This window comes from Carcharodon carcharias, unplaced genomic scaffold (assembly GCF_017639515.1).
Source record: "Carcharodon carcharias isolate sCarCar2 unplaced genomic scaffold, sCarCar2.pri scaffold_914_ctg1, whole genome shotgun sequence".
NCBI classification, from domain to species: Eukaryota; Metazoa; Chordata; class Chondrichthyes; order Lamniformes; family Lamnidae; genus Carcharodon; species Carcharodon carcharias.
In genome coordinates this window covers 15,001-32,960 of record NW_024471156.1, presented here as the reverse complement: position 1 = coordinate 32,960, position 17,960 = coordinate 15,001, and the positions used below count along the sequence as shown (strand labels likewise).

The window sequence follows — 17,960 nt, the reverse complement described above, 5'->3', positions numbered from 1 at the left end:
GAGAGGGGCTGAATGGGCCTCCTCCTGTTCCTGTGTAACGGGCTCGAGAGGGGCTGAATGGCCTCCTCCTGTTCCTGTGTAACAGACTCGAGAGGGGCTGAATGGGGCCTCCTCCTGTTCCTGTGTAACGGGCTCGAGAGGGGCTGAATGGGGCCTCCTCCTGTTCCTGTGTAACAGGCTCGAGAGGGGCTGAAATGTGGTCTTTCGACTCCCTTTCAGGAGGCTGTTCCGGAGGCTGTGGTCAGGGGAGGGGACAGGGGCTGACCGTCGTGTTTGGACCCCTTTGCAGTTGAGTTTTTAATGGGCCAGCGTCCAGCCTCACAGAGCGTGTGTGTGTGTGTGTGTGTGTGTGTGTGTGTCTGTGCACGGTCCCTTTAAGAGCCAGGCTGACGTCATGGGCAGAGAGCATGCCTGTGCCTTTAAGAGGCAGGTCCCCCAGTACCGAAACTCCCGTATGGAACCAACGCCTTTAGCAGGAAGAAGCCAGGGATCAGGGTAAGGAATGGGGAGACTGGGAGAGATGTCCATTCTCAGCAAGGGTGGCACTGGGTGTAAGTGACAGAGAGAGTGGAACTCACCAGGGACAGCGAGATAGATAGAGAGAGAGGGAGAGTGGGACGGAGAGGGAGAGAGAGAGACAGAGACAGACAGAGAGAGCGACAGAGAGAGAGAGAGACAGAGAGAGAGACAGAGACAGAGACAGACAGAGAGAGAGAGAGAGAGAGACAGAGAGAGACAGAGAGAGAGACAGAGAGACGGAGGGAGAGAGAGTCAGAGACAGACAGAGAGAGACAGAGAGACACAGAGAGAGAGAGAGAGAGACAGAGAGACAGAGAGAGACACAGAGCGAGAGAGAGAGACAGACAGAGAGACAGAGAGAGAGAGAGAGAGACGGAGGGAGAGAGAGTCAGAGAGAGACAGACAGAGAGAGACAGCGACAGAGAGAGAGAGAGACAGAGAGAGAGAGAGAGAGACAGACAGAGAGAGAAGGAGGGAGGGACAGAGAGAGAGGGAGTGGTGGACAGAGTGAGGGAGGGGGAGGGACAGAGTGAGAGAAGGGGAGGGACAGAGTGAGAGAGGGGGAGGGGTCAGAGAGAGAGGGAGGGAGGGACAGAGAGGGAGGGAGGGAGGGACAGAGAGAGAGGGACGGCTGGACAGAGAGAGAGAGGGAGGGCTGGACAGAGAGGGAGGGACAGAGAGAGAGGGACGGCTGGACAGAGAGAGAGAGGGAGGGCTGGACAGAGAGGGAGGGACAGAGAGAGAGAGATGGAGGGAGGGACAGAGAGAGAGGGAGGGCTGGACAGAGAGGGAGGGACACAGAGAGAGAGAGAGAGAGGGAGGGAGGGACAGAGAGAGAGGAAGGGCTGGACAGAGAGGGAGGGACACAGAGAGAGAGAGAGAGAGAGGGAGGGTTGACAGAGAGAGAAGAAGGGGTGTAAAGATAGGGAGGGAGGGACGGAGAGGGAGGGAGGGAGGTATATAGAGAGAGAGAGTGGGGGAGGGAGGGACAGAGAGGAAGGGAAGGACAGAGAGAGAGGAAGGAATGAAGGGACAGAGAGAGAGAAAGAGGCAGAGAGTGGGGAGGAGGGAGAGAGAGAAAGGGAGGGAGAGAGAGAGAGGGAGGGAGAGAAGGAGACAGAGGGAGGGAGAGAGAGAGAGGACACAGAGAGAGGGAGAGAGAGAGATGTAGGGAGAGAGGGACAGAGGAGAGGGCGAGAGAGGGTGGGCGAGACAGAGCGAGAGAGAGAGAGAGCGACAGAAATAACGTTTGACAGAGAGAATAACAGAGAGTTAGAAAGAGCGAGGGATAGAGCGAGGCAGAGACAGAAAGACAGAGAGAAACATAGAGCGGGCGCAAAGATTTCAGAGGGTCACTGCTGGTGGAGCAGGTTCCAGAGATAGGGAGGGGTGTAGGGGCTGGAGGAGGTTACAGAGATAGGGAGGGGTGTAGGGGCTGGAGGAGGGTTACAGAGATAGGGAGGGGTGGAGGGGCTGGTGGAGCAGGTTAAAGAGATGGGGAGGTGTGTTGGGGCTGGAGGAGGTTACAGAGATAGGGAGAGCTGTAGGGGGCTGGAGGAGGTTACAGAGATAGGGAGGTGTGTTGGGGCTGGAGGAGGTTACAGAGATAGGGAGGGTTGTAGGGGCTGGAGGAGGTTACAGAGATAGGGAGGGTTGTAGGGGCTGGAGGAGGTTACGGAGCGAGGGTGGGGTGTGCCGATGATAATTTGTGTTGTTTCTGGCCCCAGTTGGTGCCTGCCCCCAGCACAAGTGTTGATTCTGGATGAGTTACTGACGCAGGATTGACAGAGTGGCGATGCAGACCATTAAATGCGTGGTTGTTGGGGATGGAGCTGTCGGTAAAACCTGCCTGCTGATTTCCTACACCACCAACAAGTTCCCCTCGGAGTATGTACCGACGGTGAGTCCTTACGTCGCCCCCCCACCTTTTCCCCAAACTCTGCTAGCCACCCGAAACCAAACCCCGAACCCTAACCCTAACCCTAACCCTAACCCCGAACTCTAACCCTAAACCTAACCCAAAGCCCTGCCCCTCCCAGCCACCCGAACCCAAACCCCGAACCCTAACACTAAATCACAAACCGAACCCCTAACTCTGACGTTAAACACTCACACTAACCCCAACATCTAACCCCAAACCCTAACCCTAACCCCTAACCCTAACCCCAACATCTAACCCTAAACCCTAACCCTTTCCCTTACCCTCACCCTAATCACTCACCCTAACCCTAAACCCCAACCCTAACATATAACCCTAAACCCTAACCCCAACATCTAACCCTAAACCCTAACCCTAACCCCAACATCTAACCCTAAACCCTAACCCTAACACTAAATCCCAAACCTAACCCCTAACTTTGACGTTAATCACTCACCCTAACCCCAACACCTAACCCTAAACCCTAATTCCTGAATCTAACCCCTAACCCCAACTATAACCCTAACCCTAACCCGAAACCTAACACTAAATCCCAAAGCTAACCCCTACCTCTGACGTTAATCACTCACCCTAACCCCAACATCCAACCCTAAACCCTAATGCTACCAAAACCTCTAACCCTAAACCTAATTCCTGAATCTAACCCCTAACCCCAAATATAACCCTAATCCTAACCCTAACCCTCTAACACGAACACTGATCCCCAACCCGAACCCTCTAACCCTAATACTAATCCCCAACCCTAACCCCTATCCCTAACCCTACTCCCTAACCATTAACCCTAACCTGAACCCTAATTCTGACCTCTAACCCTAACCCCCTAACCCTAACCACTAACCCTAACCTCTAACCCCTAACCCCTAACCCTAACCCTAATCCCTAACCATTAACCCCAACCCTAATCCCTAACCCTAACCCTAACCCTTTCCCTTACCCTCACCCTAATCACTCACCCTAACCCTAAACCCTAAACCCTAACCCTAACCCTAACATATAACCCTAAACCCTAACCCCAACATCTAACCCTAAACCCTAACCCTAACCCCAACATCTAACCCTAAACCCTAACCCTAACACTAAATCCCAAACCTAACCCCTAACTTTGACGTTAATCACTCACCCTAACCCCAACATCTAACCCTAAACCCTAATTCCTGAATCTAACCCCTAACCCCAACTATAACCCTAACCCTAACCCGAAACCTAACACTAAATCCCAAAGCTAACCCCTAACTCTGACGTTAATCACTCACCCTAACCCCAACATCCAACCCTAAACCCTAATGCTACCAAAACCTCTAACCCTAAACCTAATTCCCGAATCTAACCCCTAACCCCAACTCTAACCCTAACCCTAACCCTAAAACTAAATCCCAAACCTAACCCCTACCTCTGACGTTAATCACTCACCCTAACCCGAACATCTAACCCTAAACCCTAATGCTACCAAAACCTCTAACCCTAAACCTAATTCCTGAATCTAACCCCTAACCCCAAATATAACCCTAATCCTAACCCTAACACTCTAACACGAACACTGATCCCCAACCCTAACCCTCTAACCCTAATACTAATCCCCAACCCTAACCCCTATCCCTAACCCTACTCCCTAACCATTAACCCTAACCTGAACCCTAATTCTGACCTCTAACCCTAACCCCTAACCCCTAACCCTAACCCTAATCCCTAACCATTAACCCCAACCCTAATCCCTAACCCTAACCCTAACCTTAACCTTAACACTAATCCCTAACCATTAACCCTAATCCCTAACCTAACTGTAACCCATACCCAGAACCCGTAACCCTAATGCTAACTCTAACACTAACCCTAACCATAACATTAATCCCTAACCCTAACTCTAACATTAACCTCTAACCCCTAACCCGAAGCCTAAACCTAACACTAACACTAACCCTAACCTCAAACACTAATCCCCAACCCAAATGTCATCACTATCACTAATCACCAACCCAAACCCTTACCTCAACCCTAACCCTAACCCTAACCCTAACCTCTAATCCATAATCCTAATCCTAAACCCTAACCATTAACCTTAACCCTAACCATTAACACTAACCCTAACGCAAACCCTAACACTAACCCTTAGCCTAACCTCTAATCCCTAATCATTAACTATTAACCCTAACCCTAACCATTAACCCTAACCATCAACCCTAATCCCTAACCTAACTCTAATCCGTAACCCTAACCCTAACAATTAACACTAACCCTAACCCTTAACCCTAACTCTAACACTAACGCTAACCTCTAACCCATAACCCCCAACCATTAACACTTAACCCTAACCTTACCCTAAACCCTAACCCCTAAGCTAACTCTAACCCGTAACCCTAACACTAAATCTAACACTAAGCCTAATACTAATCCTAACCCTAACCCTTAACCCTAACCCTAATCCCTAACCATTAACCCTTACTCTGACCTGCAACACTAACCTTAACATTTAACCCTATCCCCTAACCTCCAATGCTAGCACTAATAACTGAACATACCCTAACCCTAACACTAATCCCTAACTCTCAAACCTTAACACTAATCCCCAACACTAACCCTAACCCTAACACTAACTTCTAATCCTAACACTAATCCCTAACCCTAACACTCAAGCCTTGACACTAATCCCTAACCCTAACACTCAAACCTTAACACTAATCCCCAACACTAACCCCTAACCGTAACCCTAACCCTAACCCTAACCCTCAAACCTTAACACTAATCCCCAACACTAACCCCTAACCGTAACCCTAACCCTAACCCTCAAACCTTAACACTAATCCCCAGCATTAACCCCTAACACTAATCCCTAACCCTAACACTCAAACCTTAACACTAATCCCTAACCCACAAACCTTAACACTAATCCCCAGCATTAACCCCTAACACTAATCCCTAACCCTCTAATCCTAATACTAATCCCCAACACTAACCTCTAACCCGAATGCTAACCCCTAACCCTAACTAGCCTCTAAACCTAACCCCCAACACTAATCCCTAACCCTATCATTAACCTCTAACCCTAAACTTACACTAACATCTAACCCCTAACACTAACCCCTAACCCTCACCTCTAACCCCAACCCTAACACTAATCCCTAACCCTAACCCTCTAACCCTGACACTAATCTCCAACACTAACCACTAACCCTAATTCCTAATCCTAACCCCTAGCTCTAACACTAATCCCCAACACTAATCCCTACCCCTAACATTATCCTCTAACCCTAACAACAACGCTAACTAATCCCTTTCCCTAACACTAATCCCCAACACTAACCCTAACCCCTAACCCCAACCCCTAATGTCCAACTCATAACTCTAACCCTAACACTAACTCTGACCCTAACCATAACACTAATCGCGAACTGTAAACCCTAACCCTAAAACTAACCTCTAACCCTGACCCTAACAGATAACCGAAACCACTAACCCTAACCCTAACTCTAACCCTAACACTAATTTCAAACCCCTAGCCCTAACCCTAATCCCTAAACATTAAACCTTACCCTAACCCAAAGCCCTAACCATTAACCCTAACCCTAACCCTAACCCCTAACCCTAACCCTAACCCTAATTCCAACACTAACCTCTAACTCTAACACTAATTTCCAACCAAAACCCCTAACTTTAACCCTAACCCTTATCCCTAACCCGTAACCAGAACCCTAACCCTGACCCTAATCCTGACCTTAAGCCCCAACCCCTCACCCTAACATTAGCCTCTAACCCTAACTCCCGTCTATAATCATGAAATTTAACCCCTAACCCTAATCCCTAACCCTAACAGTGATCCCTAACCCTAAACCCAAACCCTCACCGCTAACACTGACCCTCGACCCTAACCCCTAACCTTAACCCCCAATCCTACCCTAATCCCAAACATTAACATTCATCCCAAACACTAACAATAATTACCAACCCTGGCCCCTAAACCTAATCCCTAACCCCAATCCCCAACCCTGATCATAGTTCCTAACCCTAACACTCATCCTGAACACTAACAGTACTCCCCAAACCTAGCGCCGAACACTAAGCCTCAACACTAACACTAATCAATCAACGCTAACACTAATCTCTAACCCTAGCTCCTACCCCTAACCCTAATCCAAAACCATTAACCCTAAAACTAACCCCCAACCCTTATCCCTAACCCCAACACTAACCTCTAACTCTAACACTAATCCCCAACCCAAACCCCATTGCTAACACAAATCAGCAACCCTAATCCTAACCTCTAACCCTAAACCCTAACCCAAACCCTAACTTCTAACCCCTAACCCTAACTCCTAATCCTAACACTAATCCCCAACACCAACCCTAACCTTTAACCCCAACTTCTAACCCTAACACTAACCTCTAACTCTAAACTCTAATCCTAACACTAACCATAACACTAATACCTAATCCTTAACCCTAACCCTAACTCTAACACTAACCCCTAACACATAACTCCTAACCATTAACCCTTACCCTAAAGTTACCCTAAAGCCTAACCCCTAACCTAACTCTAACCCGTAACCCTAACACTAAATCTAATACTAAGCCTAACACTAATCCTAACCCTAACATTAACCCTTAACCCTAACCCCTAACCCTAGTCCGTAACCATTAACCCTTACCCTAACCTTACCCTAAACCCTAACCCCAAACCTAACTCTAACCCGTAACCCACAACACTAAATCTAACACTAAGCCTAACCCTAACCTTAACCCCAAACCCTAACCCTAGTCCCTAACCATTAACCCTTACCCTAACCCTAACATCTAACCCTAACCCCTAACTTCTAATGCTAACACTAATACCTGAACCTACCCTAACCCTAACACTAATCCCTAACCCTAACCCTCAAACCTTAACACTAATCCCCAACACTAACCCTAACCCTAACACTAACCTCTAACCCTAACACTAATCCCTAATCATAACACTAACCCCCAACACTAACCTCAAACCCGAACGCAAACCCCTAACCCTAACTCTAATCGCCAACAATAACCCCTAACCCTAACTAGCCTCTAAACCTAACACCTAACTCTAATTCCTAACCCTAACCCCTAACACTAATACTATTCCCCAACACTAACCCCTAACCCTATCATTAACCTCTAACCCTAACCTTACACTAACATCTAACCCCTAACCCTAACCCTAACCTTAACCTGTAAACCTAACCCTAACCCCTAACCCTAACCTCTAACCCTAACCCTAACACTAATCCCTAACCCTAACCCGAACCCTCTAACCCTAACACTAATCTCCAACAGTAACCACTAACCCTAATTCCTAACCCTAACCCCTAACCCTAACACTAATCCCTAACACTAACCCTAACCCCTAAACCCAAACCCCTAATGTCCAACTCAAAACTCTAACCCTATCATTAACCCTGACCCTAACCATAACACTAATCCCGAGCTGTAAACCCTAAAACTAACCTCTAACCCTAACCCTAGTCGCTAACACTTAACCCTAACCACTAACTCTAACCACTAACCCCTAGCCCTAACCCTAATCCCTAAACATTAAACCTTACCCTAACCCTAACCCCAAACCATTAACCCTAACCCTAACCTGTAACCCTAACCCCTGACCCTAACACTTAGCCCCAACCTTAACATTAACCCTAACTCCAACACTAACCTCTAACTCTAACCCTAATCCCCAACCCAAATCCCATTGCTATCATTAATCGCCAACCCTAACCTCTAACCTGAACCCTAACCCCAAACCCTAACCTTAACCTCTAACCCCAAATCCTCACGCTAACCTCTAACCCTAACTCCTAACCCTAACACTAATGTCGAACCAAAACCCCTAACTTTAACCTAACCCCTAACCCTAACATTAGCCTCTAACCCTAAACCCCGCCTATAATTGTGAAATTTAACCCCTAACCCTAATCCCTAACCCTAACAGTGATCCCTAACCCTAAACCCAAACCCTCACCCCTAACACTAACCCTCAACCCTAACCCCTAACCCTAACCTTAACTCCCAATCCTACCCTAGTCCCAAACGTTAACACTCATCCTGAACACTAACAATGATCACCAACCCTGGCCCCTAACCCTAATCCCTAACCCCAATCCCCAACCCTGACCATAATTCCTAACCCTAACACTCATCCTGAACACTAACGATATTCCCTAACCCTAGCGCCTAACACTAATCTTCAACCCTAACAGTAATCCACCAATACTAGCACTAATCTCTAACCAAACTCCTAACCCTAATCCCTAAACATAACCCTAACCTCTAACTCTAAACTCTAACCCTAACACTAACCTTAACCCTAACCGTATCACTAGTCCCTAACCCTTAACCCTAACACTAACCTCTAACCCCTAACCCTAATCCAAAACCATTAACCCTAACACTAACCTCTAACCCTAATCCAAAACCATTAACCCTATCACTAACCCCTAACCCTTATCCCTAACCCCAACACTAACCTCTAACTCTAACACTAATCCCCAACCCAAACCCTATTGCTAACACTAATCAGCAACCCTAACCCTAACCCCTAACCCAAATCCTAACCTCTAACCCTAACCTCTAACCCCTAATCCTAACTCCTAATCCTAACACTAATCCCCAACGCGAAACCTAACCTCTAATCCTAACTTCTAACACTAACCCTAACCTCTAACTCTAAACTCTAACCCTAACACTAACCATAACACTAATACCTAATCCTTAACCCTAACACTGACCTCTAAACCTAACCCCTAACCATTAACTCTTACCTAACACTAACCCCTAACACTTATCCCTAACCCCAACACTAATCTCTAGCTCTAACACTAATCCCCAACCCAAACCCCATTGCTATCACTAATCGCCAACCCTAACCCCTAACCCTAACCCCAAACCCTAACCTCTAACCATAACCCCTAGTCCTAACCCCTAACCTGAACCTCTAACCCTTACTCCTAACCCTAACACTGAACTCTAACCAAAACTCATAACTGTAAGACTTACCCTTAAACCTAACACTAACCCCTAACCCTAACACTAATCCCCAACACTAGCCCCTAATCCTAACACTAACATCTAACTCTAAAATCTAACCCTAATAACAACACCAATCCCTAACCCTAACCTCTAATGCCTAACACTAACCCTAACCATTAGCCCTAACCCTAACCTTAACCCTTATCCCCAGCTGTAACCTAACCCAAACATGACCCTCTAACTCTAACGCTAATCCCCAACCCAAACCCCATCGCTATCACTAATCACCAACCCTAACCCCTAACCTGAACCCTAACCCCAAACCCTAACACTAACCAAAAGCCCTGATGCTAACCCCTAACCCTAATCCCGAACACTTAACCCTAGTCCATAAACCTAATCCTAGACCGTAACCCTAACCCTAGCATCTAACACTAAACCCTAACCCTAAAACTAACCCAACAACACTAACACTAATCTCTAACCCCAAAACCCTAGTCTCTAACCCTAACCCTAACCTCTAACGCTAACCTCTAATTCTAACGCCTAACCCTGACCCCTAATCCTAACTCTAACCCTTAACCTCTAATTCTAACCTCTAACTCCTAACCCGAACACTAACGTTTAACTCTAAACCCTAAGCTCTAACCACTAACACTAACACTAACCTTTAACACCAATAAGTAAACCTAACACTAACTCGAACACCAATCACTAACCCGAACCCCTAACCATAATGTTAATCGCCAACCTGAACCCCTAACCCTAACCCCTAACCCTAACACTAACCCCTAACCCTAAACCCTAACCCTAATCCCAAACCCTAACAATGACCCCTAATCCCAAATATAAACTCTCACCTCTAACCCTAAGACTAATCCCCAACTCGAACCCTAATCTCCGACCCTAACCACAAACCCTAACACTAATCCAAAAAACTAACACTCACCCCAAGCATGAACAACAATCTCCAACCCTAGCAACTATCCTCAACGCTAATCCTAATTCCTAACCCTAACACTCATCCTGAACACTAACGATATTCCCTAACCCTAGAGCCTAACACTAACCCTAAGCCCTAAACTTAACCCTAACCCCAAACCCTAACAGTGACCCCAACCCCAAATCTAAACCATCACCTCTAACCCTCAACTCTAACCCTAATATCTCCGACCCTAACCCTAACCCTAACGGTATTCACTAACCCTAGCGCCTAACACTAACCCTAACCCTAATCCACCAACACTAACATTAATCTCAAAACCCAAACCCTAACCACCAAGCCTAACCAATAAACCTAGCGCTAACCCTAATAACTAACCCTAACCCCTAACCCTAGCCCTTAAACCTAACCCCTAACCCTAACCCTAGCCCTTAAAACTAACCCTAACCCCTAGCCCTAACCCCAGCCCTTAATCCTAACCCTAACCCCTAACACCAACCCTATTCCTAATCCTTAACTGTAACCCTAGCCCTTAACCCCAGCCCTTAAACCTAACCTCTAACCCTAAGCCCTCCCCCCCACCACAGCCGGATGTGAGTAACCCCCTCCTCTTTCTCTCTCTCTCTCTCTCCATCTCTCCGTCTCTCACCTGCTCCTCCAACCCCCAGGTGTTCGACAACTACGCAGTCACGGTGATGATCGGGGGTGAGCCGTACACATTGGGACTCTTCGACACAGCAGGTAGGGGCTTGCTGTCGGTGGTGGGGGGCGGTGGGAGGGCTGTGGGTGGGGGTGAGTGAAGCCGCGTGCGTGTGTGTGTGAGTTGGGGGTGGGTGGGTGGAGTGAATGGATGTTGAGAGATAGCCCAGCCCGCTGCGAACGATGCAGGCCGTCAATTTTATCATTTTGAACTCCCGCTCTCTCTCCCGCTCTCTCTCTCTCTCTCTCTTCTCCCTCAGGCCAGGAGGATTACGACAGGTTGAGGCCTCTAAGTTATCCGCAGACCGACGTCTTCTTGGTCTGCTTCTCCGTCATCTCTCCATCGTCGTTTGAGAATGTCCGAGAGAAGGTGCCTTCGATCTTTACCACCCCCTTGAAAGCGCATTTCCCCCGTTTCGTAAGCCCGGCACAGACGCACCACTTGCCCCTGCTCACCCCGCTCACCCCCACTCAACCCGCTTACCCAGCTCACCCCCGCTGGACCCGCTCGCCCCTGCTCACCCCGCTCGCCACACTGTCCCGTGCTCTCCCCTGCTTGCCTTGCTCTCTCTGCCCGCTGGCTGCTATGTCACCCCGCTTGCCGTGCAGTCCCTCTGCTCTCCCCCGCGTGCCTCGCTCTCCACCATGTTTGCCGCGCTCTCCCTCTACACCCCCCCGCTCGCCGCGCTCTACCCCCAGCTCGCCGCACTCTCCATCTGCTCTCCCCCACTCGCCGCACACTCTTCCCGCTCGCCAGGCATTCCTCCCCTGCTTGCCGCGCTCCCACGCCCCCCCTCACCCAGTTGGCGCGCACTCGCTTGCTCTCCGTGCTCTCCACAGCTCTCCCCCGCTCTCCGCGCTTTCCCCTGCTCTCCCCCGCTCTCCCCCCGCTCTCCATGCTTTCACTTGCTCTCTGCGTGCTCTCCCGCTTTCGGCTGCTCTCCCCCACTCTCTGCGCTCTCCCCCGCGGGCCCCTGCTCTCCGCGCATTCCACCGCTCTCCCCTGCTCTCCGTGCTTTCCCTGATCTCCCTCACTCTCTGCGCTTTCCCCCGCTCTCCGCGCTCTCCCTCTGCTCTCCCTCGCTCTCTGCGCTTTCCCCCGATCTCCCCCGCTCTCCGCGCTTTCCCTCCACTCTCTCCGCTCTCTGTACTTTCCCTCCACTTTCCCCCACTCTCCGTGTTCTCCCTCCACTCTCTGCGCTCTCCCTCCGCTCTCCACGCTTTCCCACGCCCGCCCTCCGTGCTCTCCTGCTCTCCCTCCGTTCTCCGTGCTTTCCCCCAATCTCCCGCTGCTCTCCACGCTTTCCCCCCCTCTCTGTGCTCTCCCTCCACTCTCCGCATTCTCCCTCCGCTCTCCGCGCTCTCTCCGCTCTCCCTCTGCTCTCCCCGCTCTCCTTCTGCACTCCCCGCTCTCCCTCCGCTCTCCGCGCTCTCCCTCCGCTCTCCGCGCTCTCCCTCCGCTCTCCGTGCTCTCCCTCCGCTCTCCGCGCTCTCCCTCCGCTCTCCGCGCTCTCCCTCCGCTCTCCGCGCTCTCCCCCGCTCGCCGCCTCGCTCGCCTCGCTTTCTAACTCCGCTCTCCCGTTCTCTCCTCTCCCCTTCCTCCCCCAATGGCCGTGGAGCAGTGGGTGCCGGAGATTGCGCACCACTGCCCCAAGACGTCCTTCCTCCTGGTGGGGACCCAGATTGACCTCCGCGACGACCCCAGCACAGTGGAAAAACTGGCCAAGAACCGGCAAAAGACGGTGACCAGCGAGGCGGGCGAGAAACTAGCCAGGGAGCTCCGGGCGGTCAAATACGTGGAGTGCTCGGCACTAACGCAGGTGAGGAGAGCAGCTGGGGGGGATCTGGGCACGGACAGGGGGTTAGAGAGACCTCCCCAGATACAGGAGTGTGTGTGAGGGAGAGAGAGAGGGTTAGAGAGACCTCCCCAGATACAGGAGTGTGTGTGAGAGAGAGAGAGGGTTAGAGAGACCTCCCCAGATACAGGATTGTGTGTGTGTGTGAGAGAGAGAGGGGGTTAGAGGGACCTCCCCAGATACAGGAGAGTCTGTGTGAGAGAGAGAGAGGGTTAGAGAGACCTCCCCAGATACAGGAGTGTGAGTGTGAGAGAGAGAGGGGGTTAGAGAGACCTCCCCAGATACAGGAGTGTGTGTGTGAGAGAGAGGGGGTTAGAGAGACCTCCCTAGATACAGGAGTGTGTGTGTGAGAGAGAGGGGGTTAGAGAGACCTCCCCAGATACAGGAGTGTGCATGTGAGAGAGAGAGGGGGTTAGAGGGACCTCCCCAGATACAGGAGTGTGTGTGTGTGAGAGAGAGAGAGAGAGAGGGTTAGAGAGACCTCCCCAGATACAGGAGTGTGTGTGTGAGAGAGAGAGAGGGTTAGAGAGACCTCCCCAGATACAAGAGTGTGTGTGAGAGAGAGAGAGAGGGTTAGAGAGACCTCCCCAGATACAGGAGTGTGTGTGTGTGAGAGAGAGAGGGTTAGAGAGACCTCCCCAGATACAAGAGTGTGTGTGTGAGAGAGAGAGAGAGGGGGTTAGAGAGACTTCCCCAGATACAGGAGTGTGTGTGTGTGAGAGAGAGAGGGTTAGAGAGACTTCCCCAGATACAGGAGTGTGTGTGTGAGAGAGAGGGGGTTAGAGGGACCTCCCCAGATACACAAGTGTGTGTGTGAGAGAGAGAGAGAGGGTTAGAGGGACTTCTCCAGATACAGGAGTGTGTGTGAGAGAGAGAGAGAGGGTTAGAGTGACCTCCCCAGATACAGGAGTGTGTGTGAGAGAGAGAGGGGGTTAGAGAGACCTCCCAAGATACAGGAGTGTGAGAGAGAGAGAGAGGGGGTTAGAGAGACCTCCCCAGATACAGGAGTGTGTGTGAGAGAGAGAGGGGGTTAGAGAGACCTCCCCAGATACAGGAGTGTGAATGAGAGAGAGAGAGGGGGTTAGAGAGACCTCCCCAGACACAGGAGTGTGTGTGTGAGAGAGAGGGGGTTAGAGGGACCTCCCCAGATACACAAGTGTGTGTGTGAGAGAGAGAGAGAGGGTTAGAGGGACTTCTCCAGATACAGGAGTGTGTGTGAGAGAGAGAGAGAGGGTTAGAGTGACCTCCCCAGATACAGGAGTGTGTGTGTGAGAGAGAGAGGGGGTTAGAGAGACCTCCCCAGATACAGGAGTGTGTGTGAGAGAGAGAGGGGGTTAGAGAGACCTCCCAAGATACAGGAGTGTGAGAGAGAGAGAGAGGGGGTTAGAGAGACCTCCCCAGATACAGGAGTGTGTGTGAGAGAGAGAGGGGGTTAGAGAGACCTCCCCAGATACAGGAGTGTGTGTGAGAGAGAGAGGGGGTTAGAGAGACCTCCCCAGATACAGGAGTGTGAATGAGAGAGAGAGAGGGGGTTAGAGAGACCTCCCCAGACACAGGAGTGTGTGTGTGAGTGAGAGGGGGTTAGAGGGACCTCCCCAGATACACAAGTGTGTGTGTGAGAGAGAGAGAGAGGGTTAGAGGGACTTCTCCAGATACAGGAGTGTGTGTGAGAGAGAGAGAGAGGGTTAGAGTGACCTCCCCAGATACAGGAGTGTGTGTGAGAGAGAGAGAGAGGGGGTTAGAGAGACCTCCCCAGATACAGGAGTGTGTGTGAGAGAGAGAGGGGGTTAGAGAGACCTCCCAAGATACAGGAGTGTGAGAGAGAGAGAGAGGGGGTTAGAGAGACCTCCCCAGATACAGGAGTGTGTGTGAGAGAGAGAGGGGGTTAGAGAGACCTCCCCAGATACAGGAGTGTGTGTGAGAGAGAGAGGGGGTTAGAGAGACCTCCCCAGATACAGGAGTGTGTGTGTGTGAGAGAGAGGAGTGTGTGTGAGAGAGAGGAGTGTGTGTGAGAGAGAGAGGGGGTTAGAGAGACCTCCCCAGATACAGGAGTGTGAATGAGAGAGAGAGAGGGGGTTAGAGAGACCTCCCCAGATACAGGAGTGTGTGTGTGTGAGAGAGAGGAGTGTGTGTGAGAGAGAGAGAGAGGGGGTTAGAGAGACCTCCCCAGATACAGGAGTGTGTGTGAGAGAGAGAGAGAGGGTTAGAGAGACCTCCCCAGATACAGGAGTGTGTGTGTGTGAGAGAGAGAGGATTAGAGAGACCTCCCCAGATACAAGAGTGTGTGTGTGAGAGAGAGAGAGAGGGGGTTAGAGAGACTTCCCCAGATACAGGAGTGTGTGTGTGTGAGAGAGAGAGGGTTAGAGAGACTTCCCCAGATACAGGAGTGTGTGTGTGAGAGAGAGAGAGAGGGTTAGAGAGACTTCCCCAGATACAGGAGTGTGTGTGAGAGAGAGAGGGGGTTAGAGAGACCACCCCAGATACAGGAGAGTGTGTGTGAGAGAGAGAGAGAGAGGGGGTTAGAGAGACCTCCCCAGATACAGGAGTGTGTGTGAGAGAGAGAGAGGGGGTTAGAGAGACCTCCCCAGATACAGGAGTGTGTGTGTGAGAGAGAGAGAGGGTTAGAGAGACCTCCCCAGATACAGGAGAGTGTGTGTGAGAGAGAGAGAGAGAGGGGGTTAGAGAGACCTCCCCAGATACAGGAGTGTGTGTGAGAGAGAGAGAGGGGGTTAGAGAGACCTCCCCAGATACAGGAGTGTGTGTGTGAGAGAGAGAGGGGGTTAGAGAGACCTCCCCAGATACAGGAGTGTGTGTGTGTGAGAGAGAGAGAGAGAGGGGGTTAGAGAGACCTCCCCAGATACAAGAGTGTGTGTGTGAGAGAGAGGGGGTTAGAGGAACCTCCCCAGATACAGGAGAGTGTGTGAGAGAGAGAGAGGGGGGGTTCGAGAGACCTCCCCAGATACAGGAGTATGTGTGTGTGTGAGAGAGAGAGAGGGTTAGAGAGACTTCCCCAGATACAGGAGTGTGTGTGTGAGAGAGAGAGAGAGGGTTAGAGAGACCTCCCCAGATACAGGAGTGTGTGTGAGAGAGAGAGTGAGAGGGGGTTAGAGAGGCCTCCCCAGATACAGGAGTGTGTGTGTGAGAGAGAGAGAGAGGGTTAGAGAGACCTCCCCAGATACAGGAGTGTGTGTGTGAGAGAGAGAGGGGGTTAGAGAGAACTCGCCAGATACAGGAGTGTGTGTGTGTGAGAGAGAGGGGGGATTAGAGAGACCTCCCCAAATACAGGAGTGTGTGTGTGTGAGAGAGAGAGGGGGTTAGAGAGACCTCCCCAGATACAGGAGAGTGTGTGTGAGAGAGAGAGAGAGGGGGTTAGAGAGACCTCCCCAGATACAAGAGTGTGTGTGAGAGAGAGAGGGGGTTAGAGAGACCTCCCCAGATACAGGAGTGTGTGTGTGAGAGAGAGAGAGGGGGTTAGAGGGACCTCCCCAGATACAGGAGTGTGTGTGTGAGAGAGAGAGAGAGGGTTAGAGAGACCTCCCCAGATACAGGAGTCTGTGTGTGAGAGAGAGGGGGTTAGAGGGACCTTCCCAGATACAGGAGTGTGTGTGTGTGTGAGAGAGAGAGGGGGTTAGAGAGACCTCCCCAGATACAGGAGTGTGTGAGAGAGAGAGAGAGAGGGGGGGTTAGAGGGACCTCCCCAGATACAGGAGTGTGTGTGAGAGAGAGAGAGAGGGGGCTAGAGAGACCTCCCCAGATACAAGAGTGTGTGTGAGAGAGAGAGAGAGGGTTAGAGAGACTTCCCCAGATACAGGAGTGTGTTTGAGAGAGAGAGAGAGAGGGGGTTAGAGAGACCTCCCCAGACACAGGAGTGTGTGTGTGAGAGAGAGGGGGTTAGAGGGACCTCCCCAGATACACAAGTGTGTGTGTGAGAGAGAGAGAGAGGGTTAGAGGGACTTCTCCAGATACAGGAGTGTGTGTGAGAGAGAGAGAGAGGGTTAGAGTGACCTCCCCAGATACAGGAGTGTGTGTGAGAGAGAGAGAGAGAGGGGGTTAGAGAGACCTCCCCAGATACAGGAGTGTGTGTGAGAGAGAGAGGGGGTTAGAGAGACCTCCCAAGATACAGGAGTGTGAGAGAGAGAGAGAGGGGGTTAGAGAGACCTCCCCAGATACAGGAGTGTGTGTGAGAGAGAGAGGGGGTTAGAGAGACCTCCCCAGACACAGGAGTGTGTGTGTGAGAGAGAGGGGGTTAGAGGGACCTCCCCAGATACACAAGTGTGTGTGTGAGAGAGAGAGAGAGGGTTAGAGGGACTTCTCCAGATACAGGAGTGTGTGTGAGAGAGAGAGAGAGGGTTAGAGTGACCTCCCCAGATACAGGAGTGTGTGTGAGAGAGAGAGGGGGTTAGAGAGACCTCCCAAGATACAGGAGTGTGAGAGAGAGAGAGAGGGGGTTAGAGAGACCTCCCCAGATACAGGAGTGTGTGTGAGAGAGAGAGGGGGTTAGAGAGACCTCCCCAGATACAGGAGTGTGAATGAGAGAGAGAGAGGGGTTTAGAGAGACCTCCCCAGACACAGGAGTGTGTGTGTGAGAGAGAGGGGGTTAGAGGGACCTCCCCAGATACACAAGTGTGTGTGTGTGAGAGAGAGAGAGAGGGTTAGAGGGACTTCTCCAGATACAGGAGTGTGTGTGAGAGAGAGAGAGAGGGTTAGAGTGACCTCCCCAGATACAGGAGTGTGTGTGAGAGAGAGAGAGGGGGTTAGAGAGACCTCCCCAGATACAGGAGTGTGTGTGAGAGAGAGAGGGGGTTAGAGAGACCTCCCAAGATACAGGAGTGTGAGAGAGAGAGAGAGGGGGTTAGAGAGACCTCCCCAGATACAGGAGTGTGTGTGAGAGAGAGAGGGGGTTAGAGAGACCTCCCCAGATACAGGAGTGTGTGTGAGAGAGAGAGAGGGGGTTAGAGAGACCTCCCCAGATACAGGAGTGTGTGTGTGTGAGAGAGAGGAGTGTGTGTGAGAGAGAGGAGTGTGTGTG

The 17,960-nt window shown here is 51.0% G+C and overlaps 1 protein-coding gene across 2 annotated transcripts in view; it reads left to right on the top strand.

The window, feature by feature from the left end:
* Positions 1 to 424: 424 nt before the first annotated feature.
* The window catches only part of LOC121275216 (cell division control protein 42 homolog), a 19,164-nt gene continuing 1,628 nt past the window's right edge, over positions 425 to 17,960 (top strand). Inside the window, exons 1-5 of one of the 2 annotated variants that reach the window (XM_041182641.1) lie at positions 425 to 495; positions 2,247 to 2,419; positions 11,045 to 11,117; positions 11,336 to 11,445; positions 12,698 to 12,895. In XM_041182641.1, coding sequence (XP_041038575.1) covers positions 2,315 to 2,419; positions 11,045 to 11,117; positions 11,336 to 11,445; positions 12,698 to 12,895 — 486 coding nt within the window. In that variant the 5' untranslated portion in view covers positions 425 to 495; positions 2,247 to 2,314. The other variant, XM_041182642.1, reaches the window with a different exon arrangement.